Genomic DNA, 19274 nt, shown 5'->3' on the forward strand with positions numbered 1-19274 from the left:
ATGAACACACAAAGCTCTCGTTGTCCTGGTGCTAGACTAAGTCAATGTAAACACCAACTGTGCTTGTTATGTTTAGATGCTTTCGGAGTGAGAGAAGGTACTGTTAAGATACAGGAGACGTGCCCTGCCTTCAAATTCTAGAGTCATTCCAGAGTCATCCAGTGTGTTCCTCATTGGGTGCAAGCCATGACAAAAGATTTACAGCCATTCTCATTTTGGATTCTCTATGCACCTCAACAATGCTGTCGATCATTTCTTGAGTCGATGCCAGCCCCAGGCTCATGTTCTTTCACTATGGCACACACACACACACACACACACACACACACACACACACACACACACACACACACACACACACACACACACACACACACACACACACACACACACACACACACACACACACACAGAGGTGGAAAAAGCTCTTGAGTGGGTCACGCCAGAGTGCCCCTGCTTTTTCCAGCAACATGTGAACGGGTTTGTAGGGAGCTGGCAGGTGAGTGGTGAGACCCATGGTATCAGCGACCCTCTAGCCTGGGCAGGCAGATCAGAGACACAGCCGCTTCAGTGGAGGGTCACAGTGAGTGGCAGATTAAAGGACTCCCAAGCAGAGAGATAGGAGGTGTGTGAATGAAGGTCAACAACACAGGGCCACAGGGGACACGCCTGCATACACACACCAGACCTGGGTCAAATACATAACCTAGATTATGTCAAATATGTTAAAACTTTTGAAATGCACTTGATTTAGTTTGCCAGGAACAACGGAACCAATGGAGTAGTCCTAAAAGTGCATATTCTAAGCTAAATCAATCTAATACTAAATAATATACTTTTCAACTATTTCTCAATCAATCACATTAATTTTATAAAGCTGTTTTTACATCAGCAGTTGTCACAAAGTGCTTTACAGATACCCAGCCTAAAACTCCAGAGAGAAAGCAATGCAGATGTAGTAGCCCCTGCTTCATGATCTTTTTCTTCTCCCTGTCCTCATCCCCCCCTCCTCTCTCCCTTTCTTCTCTCACCTTTCTCTCTCCCTCCTCCCCCTCTCTCCTAGTACGGACCCTTCCACCTGGCAGAGGATGCTCCTTTGGGAGCCACGGTAATGGTGGTGTCGGCGTGGGATGCTGATGAGAGGGGAGGAGACAGCTGGCAGGTGAATTACAGGCTGGAGTCTGGCAACGAGGAGGAGGTGTTCACGCTGGTCACAGACAAGCAGACCAATGAGGTTTCAATCATCCTCTCCAAGGTACGGCCATCTCCTTCATTCAACAGTCTCTATTCTCTCTTGTTCATTCACAAATAACACACAACCCAGAGAGCCCTAGATGTCGATGAATAGGATGCATTTTAACATGATCTCAACATAGTAATAATATCTTCAACAATTCTAGATGAAGTTGCGTGGAAAAAGGAATGGGGGGGCGAAATATACTTCTCCCATGGGCAAAGAAATTCAAAAGGGGTGATGATATTAATTAATAGTAATTTCGATCCGAATGTGCAAATTGTCCAAATAGATATGCAAGGTAGATGGATTATTTTAAATATGTTATTGGACAATAAACAGATATGGCTCATTAACATTTATGGACCAAATAATGATGATCCACACTTCTTTGACAATATATATAATAAATTATCAACCCTGCAAGCAATTCAAGACAAAATTATTATGGTGGGGGATTATAATACTGTTTTAAATAGCTCAATGGACTGTAAAGGAAATCACACCACAAACAATCACCCACATGCTCTTAAGGAAATCGTGAATGTCATGGATACATTAGAACTAGTAGATATATGGAGGCTTAAATATCCTGATCTAGTGAGATATACATGGCGGAGACTCAATCAAGCTAGTCGTCTTGACTTCTTTCTTATCTCATTCTCGTTGGCACCAAAAGTTTAAAAAGTGTTGATAGGGGACAGAATGTGGTTGGACCATCATATAATTGGCATATACATTACTCTTACTGAATTTTCACGTGGGCGAGGATATTGGAAATTTAATCAAAGCCTATTGGATGATAATTTATTTTTAACTAGGACAAAGGAATTTATAACTGACTTTTTCCGACATAACATAGGTACAGCAAATCCCCTTATTGTATGGGACACCTTTAAATTTGCCTTTAGAGGCCATGCAATTCAGTACTCATCTCAAAAACAAAAGCAATTTAGGTCAAAAGAGTTTATACTAACAAAGGAAATAGAAAGTCTAACAGAACAGATAGATGGCAATAAAAACTGTAACATAGAGGCTCAGAATAAATTAGAGGAAAAACAAAAAGAAATGGAGAAACTCATTCAAGAAAGATTCAGTTTCAGTCACCTCCATCTCCTCTAACTGAAGCTAATTGTAGAGATTTTTTTTCTATTGATAATGTAAAATTAACAGCCAAACAGAAAGACTCATGTGAAGGTGAAATTACAGAGGAGGAACTTCTGGATGCAATTAAATACTTTAAGTCTGGGAAAACTCCAGGGTTGGATGGCATACCAGTCGAAGTATACCAAACCTTTTTTGATATACTAAGAGGACCACTATTAGCATGTTTTAACCACTCCTACAGTGGGGAAAAAAAGTATTTAGTCAGCCACCAATTGTGCAAGTTCTCCCACTTGAAAAGATGAGAGAGGCATGTAATTTTCATCATAGGTACACGTCAACTATGACAGACAAATTGAGAAAAACAAATCCAGTAAATCACATTGTAGGATTTTTTATGAATTTATTTGCAAATTATGGTGGAAAATAAGTATTTGGTCACCTACAAACAAGCAAGATTTCTGGCTCTCACAGACCTGTAACTTCTTCTTTAAGGCTCCTCTGTCCTCCACTCGTTACCTGTATTAATGGAACCTGTTTGAACTTGTTATCAGTATAAAAGACACCTGTCCACAACCTCAAACAGTCACACTCCAAACTCCACTATGGCCAAGACCAAAGAGCTGTCAAAGGACACAAGAAACACAATTGTAGACCTGCACCAGGCTGGGAAGACTGAATCTGCAATAGGTAAGCAGCTAGGTTTGAAGAAATCAACTGTGGGAGCAATTATTAGGAAATGGAAGACATACAAGACCACTGATAATCTCCCTCGATCTGGGGCTCCACGCAAGATCTCACCCCGTGGAGTCAAAATGATCACAAGAACAGTGAGCAAAAATCCCAGAACCACACGGGGGGACCTAGTGAATGACCTGTAGAGAGCTGGGACCAAAGTAACAAAGCCTACCATCAGTAACACACTACGCCGCCAGAGACTCAAATCCTGCAGTGCCAGACGTGTCCCCCTGCTTAAGCCAGTACATGTCCAGGCCCGTCTGAAGTTTGCTAGAGTGCATTTGGATGATCCAGAAGAGGATTGGGAGAATGTCATATGGTCAGATGAAACCAAAATATAACTTTATGGTAAAAACTCAACTCGTCGTGTTTGGAGGACAAAGAATGCTGAGTTGCATCCAAAGAGCACCATACCTACTGTGAAGCATGGGGGTGGAAACATCATGCTTTGGGGCTGTTTTTCTGCAAAGGGACCAGGACGACTGATCCGTGTAAAGGAAAGAATGAATGGGGCCATGTATCGTGAGATTTTGAGTGAAAACCTCCTTCCATCAGCAAGGGCATTGAAGATGAAACGTGGCTGGGTCTTTCAGCATGACAATGATCCCAAACACACCGCCCGGGCAACGAAGGAGTGGCTTCGTAAGAAGCATTTCAAGGTCCTGGAGTGGCCTAGCCAGTCTCCAGATCTCAACCCCATAGAAAATCTTTGGAGGGAGTTGAAAGTCCATGTTGCCCAGCGACAGCCCTAAAACATCACTGCTCTAGAGGAGATCTGCATGGAGGAATGGGCCAAAATACCAGCAACAGTGTGTGAAAACCTTGTGAAGACTTACAGAAAACGTTTGACCTGTGTCATTGCCAACAAAGGGTATATAACAAAGTATTGAGAAACTTTTGTTATTGACCAAATACTTATTTTCCGCCATAATTTGCAAATAAATTCATTAAAAATCCTACAATGTGATTTTCTGGATTTCTTTTTCTCATTTTGTCTGTACTCTTTTTCCCCACTGTATGTAAATGGTAGATTATCTGACACTCAAGAAGAAGATCTCATTATTACTGAAACAGGATACAAGTGGAAAATATAAAGATCCAGTCCATTAAAAAAATTGGAGGCCCCTTACACTTCAGTGTTGTGATGCAAAAATTCTAGCAAAATGTATAGCGCATAGAATTAAAAAGGTATTGTCGGATATTATTCATTCTAATCAGACAGGTTTTTTACAAGGAAGATACATTGGAGATAATATAAGGCAAGTATTGGAAACAATAGAACATTATGGAAAATCTGAGAAACCAGGCCTGCTATTCATAGCAGACTTCGAAAAGGCATTTGATAAAGTACGACTGGAGTTTATATATAAATGCCTGGAGCATTTCAATTTTGGTGAATCTCTTATAAAATGGGTCAAAATCTTGTATAGTAACCCTAGGTGTAAAATAGTAAATAATGGCTATTTCTCAGAAAGTTTTAAACTGTCAAGAGGAGTGAAACAACGTTGTCAACTATCGGCATATCTATTTATTGTGGCCATCGAGATGTTAGCTATTAAAATCAGATCCAACAATAATATCAGGGGAATAGAAATCCAGGGCTTAAAAACAAAGGTGTCATTCTACGCTGATGATTCATGTTTTCTTTTAAATCCACAACTAGAATCACTCCACAGCCTCATAGAGGATCTAGATACATTTTCTAACCTCTCTGGATTAAAATCAAATTATGACAAATGTACTATAATACGTATTGGATCAATAAAAAATACTTATATAATATTTTTACATTGCCATGTAGTTTACCAATAAAATGGTCTGATGGTGATGTGGATATACTCGGAATACATATCCCAAAGGAAATAAATGATCTCACTTCAATAAATTATAATAGAAAGTTAGCAAAAATAGATAAGATCTTGCTACCATGGAAAGGTGGGTGCCTGTCAATTTGTGGAAAAATCACCCTGATTAACTCTTTAGTATTATCCCAGTTTAACTATTTGCTTATGGTCTTGCCTACGCCTAGCGAACAGTTTTTTTAATTATATGAGAAAAATGTTTTCAATTTGATTTGGAACGGCAAGCCAGACAAAATTAAATGGGCCTATTTATATAATGAATATGAATTCGGAGGACAGAAATGATTAAATATTAAAGCATCAGACCTATCACTAAAAGCTTCAGTCATACAAAAGTTATACTTAAATCCAAACTGGTTCTCTAGCAAATTAGTAAAATTGTCTCACCCAATATTCAAGAATGGCCTTTTTCCCTTTATTCAGATTACAACCACTCACTTTCAGTTATTTGAAAAGGAAATCATCTCCCAGATATCACTATTTCTAAAACAAGCCATAGAAAGTTGGTTGCAATTTCAATTTAATCCTCCAGAAATGACAGAACAAATAATGCAACAAATATTGTGGTTAAACTCAAATATACTAATTGACAAAAAACCTTCTTTTTTTTGACAAAATGTTTAAAAAAGGTATAATCTTTGTAAATGATATCATCGGTAGGACTGGTGGAGTTATGTCACACATGCAGCTAACAAAAACATATGGAAATGTCTGCTCTACCCAAAAATACAACCAAATAATTGCAGCCTTACCGCAAAAATGGAAGAGGAAAGTGGAAGGAGGAGAAAGTAAGGAACTTGTCTGTCGGCCTTGCATTAAAGAACATAATTGGTTAAGGAAAACTGTGATAAATAAAAAGGTATATCAGTTTAATTTAAGGACCAAAGGATTGACAGCCGTCCCATATTGATTGCAAAATAGTTGGGAAGAGATTTTTGACGTACCGATCCCATGGCATAGTGTTTATGAACTGATACGCAAAACGACACCGGATTCAAAACTTAGAATCTTTCAATTTAAATTATTATATAAAATTCTTGCTACTAATAGAATGTTATTTATATGGGGGATACAATCTTCCCAGCTCTGCAGATTTTGCTGCGAAGAGACAGATTCATTAGATCATTTGTTTTGGAACTGTCCATTTGTAGCTTGTTTTTGGACACAGGTCCAGGAATGGCTAAAGGATTGCCTTATTTACCTGGAGCTAACCCTGCAGATAGCACTACTGGGTGATCTGAAAAGTCATAGTCAATCGATCAATAACATAATAATACTGTTAGCAAAAATGTTTATTTTCAATTCACAATCTGTAGAAACAATGAGAATAGAAAGGTTCAGAACTTTTGTAAGACATCACAGTACAGTTGAAATACACTGCTCAAAAAAATTAAGGGAACACTAAAATAACACATCCTAGATCTGAATGAATGAAATAATCTTATTAAATACTTTTTTCTTTACATAGTTGAATGTGCTGACAACAAAATCACACAAAAATTATCAATGGAAATCAAATGTATCAACCCTTGGAGGTCTGGATTTGGAGTCACCCTCAAAATTAAAGTGGAAAACCACACTACAGGCTGATCCAACTTTGGTGTAATGTCCTTAAAACAAGTCAAAATGAGGCTCAGTAGTGTGTGTGGCCTCCACGTGCCTGTATGACCTCCCTACAACGCCTGGGCATGCTCCTGATGAGGTGGCGGATGGTCTCCTGAGGGATCTCCTCCCAGACCTGGACTAAAGCTTCCGCCAACTCCTGTACAGTCTGTGGTGCAACGCGGCGTTGGTGGATGGAGCGAGACATGATGTCCCAGATGTGCTCAATTGGATTCAGGTCTGGGGAACGGGCGGGCCAGTCCATAGCATCAATGCCTTCCTCTTGCAGGAACTGCTGACACACTCCAGCCACATGAGGTCTAGCATTGTCTTGCATTAGGAGGAACCCAGGGCCAACCGCACCAGCATATGGTCTCACAAGGGGTCTGAGGATCTAATCTCGGTACCTAATGGCAGTCAGGCTACCTCTGGCGAGCACATGGAGGGCTGTGCGGCCCCCCAAAGAAATGCCACCCCACACCATGACTGAACCACCGCCAAACCGGTCATGCTGGAGGATGTTGCAGGCAGCAGAACGTTCTCCACGGCGTCTCCAGACTCTGTCACGTCTGTCACGTGCTCAGTGTGAACCTGCTTTCATCTGTGAAGAGCACAGGGCGCCAGTGGCGAATTTGCCAATCTTGGTGTTCTCTGGCAAATGCCAAACGTCCTGCACGGTGTTGGGCTGTAAGCACAACCCCCACCTGTGGACGTCGGGCCCTCATACCACCCTCATGGAGTCTGTTTCTGACCGTTTGAGCAGACACATGCACATTTGTGGCCTGCTGGAGGTCATTTTGCAGGGCTCTGGCAGTGCTCCTCCTGCTCCTCCTTGCACAAAGGCGGAGGTAGCAGTCCTGCTGCTGGGTTGTTGCCCTCCTACGGCCTCCTCCACGTCTCCTGATGTACTGGCCTGTCTCCTGGTAGCGCCTCCATGCTCTGGACACTACGCTGACAGACACAGCAAACCTTCTTGCCACAGCTCGCATTGATGTGCCATCCTGGATGAGCTGCACTACCTGAGCCACTTGTGTGGGTTGTAGACTCCGTCTCATGCTACCACTAGAGTGAAAGCACCGCCAGCATTCAAAAGTGACCAAAACATCAGCCAGGAAGCATAGGAACTGAGAAGTGGTCTGTGGTCACCACCTGCAAAACCAGTCCTTTATTGGCGGTGTCTTGCTAATTGCCTATAATTTCCACCTGTTGTCTATTCCATTTGCACAGCAGCATGTGACATTTATTGTCAATCAGTGTTGCTTCCTAAGTGGACAATTTGATTTCACAGAAGTGTGATTGACTTGGAGTTACATTGTGTTGTTTAAGTGTTCCCTTTATTTTTTTGAGCAGTGTATATATGGCAAATAGAAATCCTATATGGATGGTGTTAAAAGATAGATGGGAGGTGTTGAATGGAATTGAAGGATGGGACTAATAACAACTAACAACAAACAATAACAAGATAACTAATAATGTAGGCACGCTGTGTCCATAATAAGTGTATGGGTTGTAGGTTGGGAGCTTTTGTGAAGGAGCACAGTTAGAAAGATATGGCATATAGAAGCAAACCGGATGGACATCATGAAAATGATCGGAGAGGTTGAGAGTAGAAGAAGTTCAGGAGAAAGAACAAACAAAATGTAATTACTGTAAAATTGACTGTGTGCATAACATATAGATAGTGGGTATGGGCTGGAAGTAGAGGCCTAGGTGTTGTTGTTCACTAGTTTACTCCAAGTGGGGAAAGGGTGGCAGGGTTGGAAAGTAATAAAGGGGAATATATATATATTTTTAAAGGATATGTATGTGTATGTATGTATGTATGTAAGTATGTGTGTATGTGTGTATATGTGTATGTATGTATGTGTGTATGTATGTATGTATGTATATATGTATATATATATATATATATATATATATATATATATATATATATATATATATATATATATATATATAAAAACATGGGGGATTGGAAGTGATGCAGACAATTACATTGATGGAAGTTACAATCTATTGTATCTGCAATATTAAGCTGATCTACCCCCCAAAACTCTTCATACACACACACGTGGCTATTTCAACGGCACGTGTCCCAAAAATAAGCCATGACAAAAAAAATGAGTTTATCCCAAAATAATCTGAGCCCATCCCTGGGGTGTCTCTTTGGCTCTTCCCTGGTCTCCTGTAATCCCCTCCACCCTCCCAGCCCCGCCTCAGCATCGCCCTGCCTCAGCTCTCCCCTGGCCTGGACAGGAGGGCTTTGGAGACAAAGAGGGAGTGTTTGTCATTGTGTGTGTCCCAATTCCCTGGAAGTGTGGCAACTATGTTCTACCTCTCTATGAGAGTAGAGGAATGTTACCCATATTCCACAGAGGTAAACCAGGAGTTGTCTAAACTGATATAGGACTGGAGCACAACCCCTTTGCATTGTATCTGATGGACCCTGACATACAGTAACAATATAAAATGTATGACAGAGCCGTATAAGGCTCTGACATAGGCCTACTGTAGCTAATTTTGAAGCACCACGTATGGTGTATTGTTTGTGCAGCAGTTACACGCTTAAAGCTAGCCAATGATAAAATAGCATGTTAGTGCATCAGAGCATGCTCACTAATATGTGACCTTGTGGCGAGACTGACATAACCCAGAGGGTAGTCCCATTGTCTTATTAAGAGCAGATTCCACAAAGTCTAATTGAATAATTGCACAGTGCCATTAGTCTGTAGAAAGTAATTGCAGTTTACTCACTATAAACCACATAGGCAAGGCACTGCTAACTAAACACTAGCTCATCTGGCTCTCTGGTGCTGTGCTACAGTTGTTTTGATAGCGTAAAGATGATATCAATGTGGATATTCAGCTCCTGCTGTGCTGTAGGCAGATGTGTCTGAGGTTGGGTGTAGCATGATAATCTATGTGACTTGATCAGGAAAAACTCTGGGCCTTTTACTAGACCCATGTCAAGCATGAGTTCTGTTGAAATGTCTCCCACACGCATACAGACCTGCCGTCATGAATGGTGAATTAGAGATGATGGGATAGAAAAGTGTGTGGTCAGTGGCTGTGTGCTGGGTGGCAGGTGCACATAGCTGATTCAATCCTTTTCAGAGGGAAGAATAGAGATTACAGACGAACACACACATACCACATACACACACACACACACACACACACACACACACACACACACACACACACACACACACACACACACACACACACACACACACACACACAACCTCACACACTGGACTAATGCTTTGATCTTATTATGATCTTGATATGAAAGAGGGGATCACAAGTAATCGTCTCCTTCTTTTTAAATCCATTGAGCTGGAGACTCTCATGCTTCAAGTGTCCCCATTTAACCGAGTGGGCCGCCCTCCACACAGTAACTTAAGGCCAGCAACAGCAGCTGAGTGGTGGTTGGATTCTTCTGGTTGTTGCCTGACATAAACCTGCACTTCACCTCCAGTCAGCACCATTAGTCACTCCAACACAGATCAACGTCTGAACGTCTGTGTTTTCTCTCTAGCAACAGAGGTAGCTATTTGGGCCAGGCTACATGTTATTAGCAACAGCAATCACTTCATTTCTCCAGAACGTAGACAACTCACAGAGTAAGCATAGCAACGGCTGTCCACTAACGGGATTCTCCGTCACAAGCATGATTCATGTCAGTTGACCCTTGAATCAAATGGCTGTCCCTGTCATTCCAGTTTCTGTTTTACAATGGAAATAAAACTCTGCCGGTAAATCAGCTTGTCTCACATGCAGGTGACGGTATTATAGAGGCCTTGTTTACTTTAGAGTCGCTGTAGGATCAGTCTGTAAATATGTGGAACGCGTCGATTCCCAGCAGACATATGCAGGCTCTTTCTGACCTCCTGTGTTTGCTCAATGAGCGTAATACAATCCCATGCCTCTGGAGGGGGCGGTTCGATATTTTGCTCAGTCTAAATGAGCAGCCTGTGCATCTCATGGAGTGCTGAAATGGCACATTCACAACAGATTCACCGACTGCTTTTTGCTCTTTAGATAAAGTCTGCTGTTTTCTAGGAAATGTTAGTAAAGCCCTCCCATGATTATTTTCCTAGTGTTCATTCTTGCACTGTATGTAGAACACTATGTTCCCATATTTCACAGCTCTCAGAACACTACATGTATGTTAGTGCATGCACTTCCATGTGAGCAGCCTTTCTATGGCAACCTGTATGCATGCAGGTGCTGGACTTCGAGCGGGAGAGCGAGTACATCCTGGTCCTTAGTGCTCAAAACCCAGTGGCCCTGGTCCGAGGGAGGTATGGCCCAGCGTCCACGGCAACCGTCTCCATCTATGTGGACGATATCAACGAGGGCCCCATCCTGTCCCAGAGCCACTACGAGGTCACGGTCAGAGAGGGAGAGGAGCCAGGACGGGTTATTGCCACTATTCGTGGATATGACCCAGACTCACACCCAATCAGGTGAAACATCATTCATCAGAAATAATGAAAAATAAAAATTAATTCACAATTTAAAGGCATGGTTCAGGGTGTTATCCCACCCCGCATATACTCTGAAGTAATACGTACTAATGGTTTGGGTTTTGTTTTTGTCCAGATACTCGCTCAGAGGAGACACAAAGAGGTATTTCTCCATTGGGAAGTACTCAGGTGAGCTGAAGACCGTCCAGGCCTTGGACAGAGAGGAAAACAGCACCTACACTATGGAGGTCATGGCTGAAGATGGACGTAAGATGATTTTCTGAGAATAATGTCTATTTCTATATTTCTCTATCTTTCCAGACAGAGGCTTCAGGGCAGCTTAGACCTCGGCCTTCTGTTTGTCCCAGTGGGTGTCACATTTAATAAGGCAAGGCTAAAGCAATACTTCCATTGAGAGTTCAAGACCACACAGTATTCACTGACAATGTAATAAGCAAGGAGTGAGTCATGCGAAGTGACAGCCAGTGTGTAGCCAGCTAGCTGGTGGGTGTAGAGTGGGGAGTGAGGAGGGGGTGTATGTTGTATAGAAAACTCCAATCCTCCCAACACTAGATAAGCATGACTCAGAACAGAAGATAGACCTGCAGGGTCTGAGAGCTACACACGGCACCTCTCCAATTACCCACTGCCCTCATCCCTCGTATGCACTTATTATCATGTCTAGTGAAAGATCTATTCCAATTCAGACTGGTCCATTACCCGCAGAATGGGGGCTCTGACTCACATATTGAGTCCAAACCTGTAGAGGCTAGAGAGGACAGTGGTGTTAATTGGTGGAGGAGATCCTGTATTATGTTGGTTGGATCGAAGTGTACAGGTATCAGAAACATTTTAAAATCTGCTTTGTAGTTCAGAGAGGTTGTGGTTTCTAATGTCCCTCTCTGTGCTTGTCAAAGCCAGGCCAGCAGCACCCAATACGAGGACTATTGTTTCCAGTGATTCAATGGGTACTAATGTTTATTAAAACTGAACTATTTGCCCCCAAGGGAACTCTTCTCTGTCAGCCTCCACCCTGGTAACGGTACATATCCTGGATGTGAATGACAACAGTCCTGTGTTGGTGGGGGACTACTCCTGGAAGTACCTGTGTACACCTCGCTGGGAGGACCAGGCCTTGGTGCTGGCATCCCGGGACAGTGATGGTCCCCAGCACGGTGGCAGGCTCAACTTCTCCCTGCGCAGTGACGCCACCGTGCGCGGCAACTGGAAACTCACCCCCATCAATGGTGCGACTGTCTGCCTCATCATCCAGATAACCTAACACATTTTTATTTTCTTTCAGACAAACAGAAAAATCAACACAGGCTTAAAACAACCTCTTGGCCCATCAGATATTTTAGTAACCAATCCAGCATGACAATACTATAGGTGTAGTGACTGTAGTCGGGACAGGGTGACCCAACGCTATGACATTGTAGGCTAGCACCATACTGTAGGAAGTAGGACCCAGGAAACATTAACCTCTCTGGAGGATCAATCCAGATCGAGGTGTTGGATTGGTTGAGTCATGTCTGTGTAAGAACCACTGCCAAACAGCTAAATTACAGTGACAAATTAGACCACTTATTCTATTTGAGTCATCATGGTGACGTTAGACCTGACGCTGTCACTGTGGCTACCCGTGTATGTGTACCTGTAATAACATTGGAAAGATAACAATCCAGGGTGTTTTGCTACAATGTGATGAATGGTGAGTAGGAGGTAATTCAGGGATCCATTCAGGCCGCTTGTAGATCCACAGAGACATGTAGAGAGGATTAGAGTGAGTGGGACTGAGACACTGACTGGCAGTGGAAGTAAATTGCCCTCATCCTTTCTTCTGAGGCTGTCTGACTTGGCAGTGTCAGTAATACGCCTAATTGCCTCTTCCTGTCGCTGTACCTGTCTGTAATGTGTCAGGCTGACATACAGTAATCAGACTTGTCGACTTGGCTGTGCTGACACAGCCTCTCTTCTGATTCACCAACCTTTTCTCTTTCGTTGATTTTCTCTCGCCCTTTCTCTCTGACGCGTTATTAATGGAAGAGGCGGAGGCCGGCTGTAATTATATTTCCCCTTTAATTTGTGTGATGTCACAGCTGGGACCCGCTGGGCTGAAAGGCTAAGAGGCTAAAAGTGTATTTTTCCCAGCAGCACCCAGCAGCTGCAAGACTTGTCCCTAATAACACGTGCCATGGCGCACCTATTTACCTCACCTTTGTGGCTCTTCGCCCTCCTCCCTGACAACTGGGGAGGCTGGAGGGAGTGACGGAGGTGTGACGCAGCCTCTGTCTTTGAGAAGCTAACATAGTGTGCTGTGACGTGATTGTCCTGAGAGGGTACCAGTAGATTCCACTGTTCCTGTCCACCACTGAACAGACAGTCAATCAATTCTAATTAATCATAAATAGATACAGCAATGATTTACCTCTATATTTCCCATTATTCCTGGGCCGTGATAAAACCAGGTTAAAAAAAACTCTCATATACACTATTCCTGTCAATTATGACATCAAAGAAAAGTCACAATAAGAACCATTGAGGATGCGGAAGACCAAGGGCTCCTCTACTATTTATGTCACTGAAGCCTGCCGGCTGCAGCCTTACCTCACGAGATGATATACAGTGCATTCGGAAAGTATTCAGACCCCTTGACTTTTTCCACATTTTGTTACGTTACAGCCTTATTCTAAAATGGATGAAATCGTTTTTCCCCCTTCATCAATCTACAAAAAATACCCCATAATGACAAAGCAAAAACAGGTTTTTAGAAATGTTTGCAAATGTATTAATAACTTAAATATCACATTTACATAAGTATTCAGACCCTTTACTTAGTACTTTGTTGAAGCACCTTTGGCAGCGATTACAGCCTCGAGTCTTCTTGGGTATGACGCTACAAGCTTGGCACACCTGTATTTGGGGAGTTTCACCCATTCTTCTCTGCAGATCCTCTCAAGCTCTGTCAGGTTGGATGGGGAGCGTCGTTGCACAGCTATTTTCAGGTCTCTCCAGAGATGTTCGATCAGATTCAAGTCCGGGCTCTGGCTGTGCCACTCAAGGACATTCAGGGACTTGTCCCGAAGCCACTCCTGCGTTGTCTTAGCTGTGGGTCGTTGTCCTGTTGGAAGATGAACCTTCGCCCCAGTCTGAGGTCCTGAGTGCTCTGGAGCAGGTTTTCATCAAGGATCTCTCTGTACTTTGCTCCGTTCATATTTTCCTCGATCCTGACTAGTCTCCCATTCCCTGCCGCTGAAAAACATGGTGATGGGATGGTGCCAGGTTTCCTCCAGATGTGACGCTTGACATTCAGGCCAAAGAGTTCAATCTTGGTTTCATCAGACCAGAGAATCTTGTTTGACATGGTCTGAGAGTCCTTTAGGTGTCTTTTGGTCAACTCCAAGCGGACTGTCAAGTGCCTTTTACTGAGGATTGGCTTCCGTCTGGCCACTTTACCATAAAGGCCTGACTGGTGGAGTGCTGCAGAGATGGTTGTCCTTCTGGATGGCTCTCCCATCTCCACAGAGGAACTCTGGAGCTCTGTCAGAGTGACCATCGGGTTCTTGGTCACCTCCCTGACCAAGGCCCTTCTCTGCCGATTGCTCAGTTTGGCTGGGTGCCAGCTCTAGGAAGTGTCTTGATGGTTCCAAACTTATTCCATTTAAGAATGATGGAGGCCACTGTGTTCTTGGGGACCTTCAATGCTGTAGAATATTTTTGGTACACTTCCCCAGATCTGTGCCTCAACACAATCCTGTCTCGGAGCTCTACGGACAATTCCTTTGACCTCTTGGTTTTTGCTCTGACATGCACTGTCAACTGTGGGACCTTATATAGACAGGTGTGTGCCTTTCCAAATCATGTCCAATCAATTGAATTGACCACAGGTGGACTCCAATCAAGTTGTAGAAACATCTCAAGGATGATCAATGGAAACAGGATACACTGGAGCTCACTTTCGAGTCTCATAGCAAAGGGTCTGAATACTATTTCTGTTTTTTATTTTGATGAGAAGAAGAAAACATAATTTAATCCATTTTAGAATAAGGCTGTAATGTAACAAAATGTGGAAAAAGGGAAGGGGTCTGAATACTTTCCAAATGCACTGTACATCTGACATTACACACGGTACATAATGACAAGTCAAACTGTGTAAGGCTGTGTAATATGTAATAAATGTCACACCTGAGGACCTTTAGTGATAATAGTAGAAGATAGAAGAAGATAATAATTTTCTTTGTGTTTGTCCAGAGGTGCGTCACAGTCTCAGAACAGAGGCACATGAAGGGGACCAGTGTCTGAGGCCAGCCAGGGGCTTTTGGTCCCCCAGATAACAGCTAACAGTCTGATAGTAAACCCTCTGTTTACGAGACGGGAGCTTGTATTTTGGATTCGTTCATAGATTAGATAAAGTATCAGTGCATTTGCACTAGAACCCCCCCCCCCCTCCAACCTTCGTCACCCATTGGCCAGTGTGTTTGTTTTGAGTCACAGAGGGTCTACCAGACAGGTCCCTCACACATACAGAATGTGTATGATAACCATAACCTAGGTCTTTGCTATGTAGAATAACATTTATGTGGGCTGTTGATCATGCCAGTATTTTACTTGTGTTCGCCAAAACCTAGTTAATCAATCAGCCACGGTTATTTATCTGAATTGGCCTGTATCCCGGACTCTTTACTGAGGACAAGCAGATGTTTAAAAATATATTTGAGGTAATGTTTTTCGTTCTCGCACGGGCTTTGGAGCTTTTGGAATTTCCCTCTGATGTTTACTTTGCTGTTAGACGCTAGCCAAAATGGACAAAATACTTCTGTGTACCGTCAATCAAATTGGTCTTAAAAGAACATCTCATTCCAAAATCATGGGCATTAAAATGGAGTTGGTCCCCCCTTAGCTGTTATAACAGCCTCCAGTCTTCTTGGGAGGCTTTCCACTAGATGTTGGAACATTGCTGCGGGGACTTGCTTCCATTCAGCCACAAGAGCATTAATGAGGTCGAGCACTGATGTTATGCGATTAGGCCTGGCTCGCAGTCGGCGTTCCAATTCATCCCAAAGGTGTTCAGTGGGGTTGAGGTCAGGGCTCTGTGCAGGCCAGTCAAGTTCTTCCACACCGATCTCAACAAACAATTTCTGTATGGACCTCGCTTTGTTCACGGGGGCATTGTCATGCTGAAACAGTAAAGGGCCTTCCCCAAACTGTTGTCACAAAGTTGGACGCACAGAATTGTCTAGAATGTCATTGTATGCTGTAGCGTTAAGATTTCCCTTCACTGGAACTAAGGGGCCTAGCCCGAACCATGAAAAACAGCCCCAGACCATTATTCCTCCTCCACCAAACTACAGTTGGCACTATGCATTGGGGCAGGTAGCGTTCTCCTGGCATCCGCCAAACCCAGAATGTGAAGTATGATTAATAACTCCAGAGAACGCGTTTCCACTGTTCCAGAATCCAATGACGCCGAGTTTTACACTATTCCTGCTGACGCCTGGCATTGCGCATGGTGATCTTAGGCTTGTGTGCGGCTGTTCGGCCATGGAAACCCATTTCATGAAGCTCCCGATGAACAGTTCTTGTGCTGACGTTGCTTCCAGAGGCAGTTTGGAACTCGGTAGTGAGTGTTGCAACCGAGGACAGAACAATAGATGGACATTATTTGTTGTCCATTCCTTTCAGTAGAATATACATTTCTGTCAGCACCACCATTGTTCGCTCTGGTAGCTGTGTTGTTATTACAGTCTTGTCGATGGGCAATTTAACTATCAAAAAAAACATACATTGTTTACAATCAATGTCACTTCTGGGCTTTCCTTTCACACTGGGATGTTGGAGCTGTAATTACTCTGTAATGTCTGTCCTTTCTCTGAAACAAATAGGACTTGGTTGGGCATATGCTTGGTCTGTGTTCATGTGTTTTCTCCTGGCCCTCCCACCCCTCAGAATATCTCCAAAACTCAATCTGGTTGACAGCATCTGCTCTGTAAATGGAAAAGGACATCTCACAGATCCCTGTAGATTTGTTTCCCTATATGCCTGATGTATGGCAGCATGTTGGAATAGAGTACTGGTCATCCTGAGACATTGTGTTCAGACTGACTCAGTCTCAGGGCAGGATGGGCCGCAGGTGCACCCTCTCCCCCTGTCATAGCCTGGTCTCAGCCCAGTCTGCCTGGTGATCCCCCCTCTACAGAGGACAGCTGAATTTTACGCGCTATGCGCTTCAGCACTTGGCGGTCCCGTTCTGTGAGCTTGTGTGGCCTACCACTTCGCAGCTGAGCCGTTGTTGATCCTAGACGTTTCCACTTCACAATAACATCACTTACAGTTGACTGGGGCAGGTCTAGCAGGGCAGAAATTTGATTAACTGACTTGTTGGAAAGGTGGCATCCTATGACGGTGCCACGTTGAAAGTCACTGAGCTCTTCAGTAAGGCCATTCTACTGCCAATGTTTGTCTATGGAGATTGCATGGCTGTGTGCTCAATTTTATACACCGATCAGCAATGGGTGTGGCTGAAATAGCAGAATCCACTAATTTGAAGGGGTGTCCACATACTTTTGTATAGATTATGATTCTAGGAAAGGTTATGTGAACAATTACGTAATTTTACCAAGAATACGTACAGGACCTTTCAAAGTTATGGAGCCCAATAAACCTTTGTCATAAAAGTTTACTATAGGCTACCAATGTAATATCTGTCTTTCCCCAGACACCCATACCAACCTGTCCCTGAACATCCCGTACCTGTCTCCTGAGGTCTACACGGTCCCCTTCACCATCTCTGACAGCAGCTCTCCTCCCAGGAGCACCTTCATCAACCTGCCAGGTGACACACATTGATATGTGTTGAAGCAGAATATATTGCTCTAAGAAACATACATTGTTTACAATCAATGTCACTTCTGGGCATTCCTTTCACACAGGGATGTTGGAGCTGTAATTACTCTGTAATGTCTGTCCTTTCTCTGAAAACAAATAAGAGTGGGTTGGGCATATGCTTGGTCTGTGTTCATGTGTTTTCTCCTGGCCCTCCCACCCCTCAGAATATCTCCAAAACTCAATCTGGTTGACAGCATTTGCTTTGTAAATAGAAAAGGACATCATTGATCCCTGTCGATTTGTTGCCCTATATGCCTGATGTATGGCAGCATGTTGGAATAGAGTACTGGTCATCCTGAGACATTGTGTTCAGACTGAATCAGTCTCAGGGCAGGATGGGCCGCAGGTGCACCCTCTCCCCCTGTTATAGCCTGGTCTCAGCCCAGTCTGCCTGGTGATCCCCCCTCTACAGCACACTGAACTGATTTAGTAAAATCCTGAGGCCGCAGGGGCATGGAGATGTTCTCTCCCTGTCATCGTGGTCTGCTCAGGGTATCTGTAATGTGCTTATGAGAGCTGAATATGTCCCTGTACTGTGTGAGTAGTGTTGACTGTGTCTTAAATTACAGTGACGGTGTGCCCGTGCAATGTGAGAGGAAACTGCAGGACCGCCGCTAAGCAGCTGCAAGGCATGCCAACCGTCCAGTCCACCGTCGGCATCCTTCTGGGAACCCTTGGGGTCATAGGTAAGAGTAGCTGCTGTTGGACTGTAGACTGAACACCTTTAAGATACCAAGTGAAAACAGCGAAGTCAATCAATCAATCAATCAATCAATCAAATGTATTTATAAAGCCCATTTTACATTAGCAGTTGTCACAAAGTGCTTGTACAGAAACCGAGCCTCAAGTGTAAGCAAAATGGTCCTTTGTGTAATTTTGTGTCATGATGATCTGAGTTCACTTAGGATATTTTTCAGGATCTTACATTTGAGTTAGTCATGGGAAATTTTTGTATGGTGGGCCTAATTTTATCTTTCTTATTTATCCCAGGAATCATTCTAATCGTTGTGTTTGTGAGGCTGTCCTACCAGAACCCCAAACCGCCGAGCAAAACCAACCAGGAGAGAGAGCCCCTGAGGATCTCACTGTGAGGGTACTGCCTGCATATGTCTCTGACTGTGCCCTTATGGACAGGGCCATAACAGTAGAGCAATGATATAGTGAGAATGTTTATTCAGTACTGTGCATAGTATTTACCTAGTGGGTAGTTCTTGGGTTGCGGTGGTATTTGTGCATTTGGGAAAAGATGTACTTAACTTTCCTAGTTTTTTTAATTTACAGTAAATGTATTTGGGTACATCTTCCCAGTCTAAATCAACTAATGGCAGCTTAATGACTTTAAATCATTTTCACCATTATGATAACTTTGTACCACCA

The 19274-nt window shown here is 43.3% G+C and overlaps 1 protein-coding gene across 1 annotated transcript in view; it reads left to right on the plus strand.

Annotated features, from left to right (window-relative positions):
* The window catches only part of LOC311127695 (cadherin-17-like), a gene marked incomplete at its 5' end in the record, with an annotated part of 33708 nt that extends 14643 nt beyond the window's left edge, over window positions 1-19065 (plus strand). Inside the window, 7 exons of the mRNA XM_084159565.1 lie at window positions 1064-1255; window positions 10771-11012; window positions 11149-11279; window positions 12020-12259; window positions 17728-17844; window positions 18467-18583; window positions 18888-19065. Of these exons, the coding sequence (XP_084015691.1) occupies window positions 1064-1255; window positions 10771-11012; window positions 11149-11279; window positions 12020-12259; window positions 17728-17844; window positions 18467-18583; window positions 18888-18988 (1140 nt within the window). The 3' untranslated portion in view covers window positions 18989-19065. The remainder of the gene's footprint in view (window positions 1-1063; window positions 1256-10770; window positions 11013-11148; window positions 11280-12019; window positions 12260-17727; window positions 17845-18466; window positions 18584-18887) is intronic.
* Window positions 19066-19274: the final 209 nt, after the last annotated feature.

Source organism: Coregonus lavaretus (assembly GCF_964263955.1).
Source record: "Coregonus lavaretus genome assembly, chromosome: 4".
In the NCBI taxonomy this organism is placed as follows: domain Eukaryota; kingdom Metazoa; phylum Chordata; class Actinopteri; order Salmoniformes; family Salmonidae; genus Coregonus; species Coregonus lavaretus.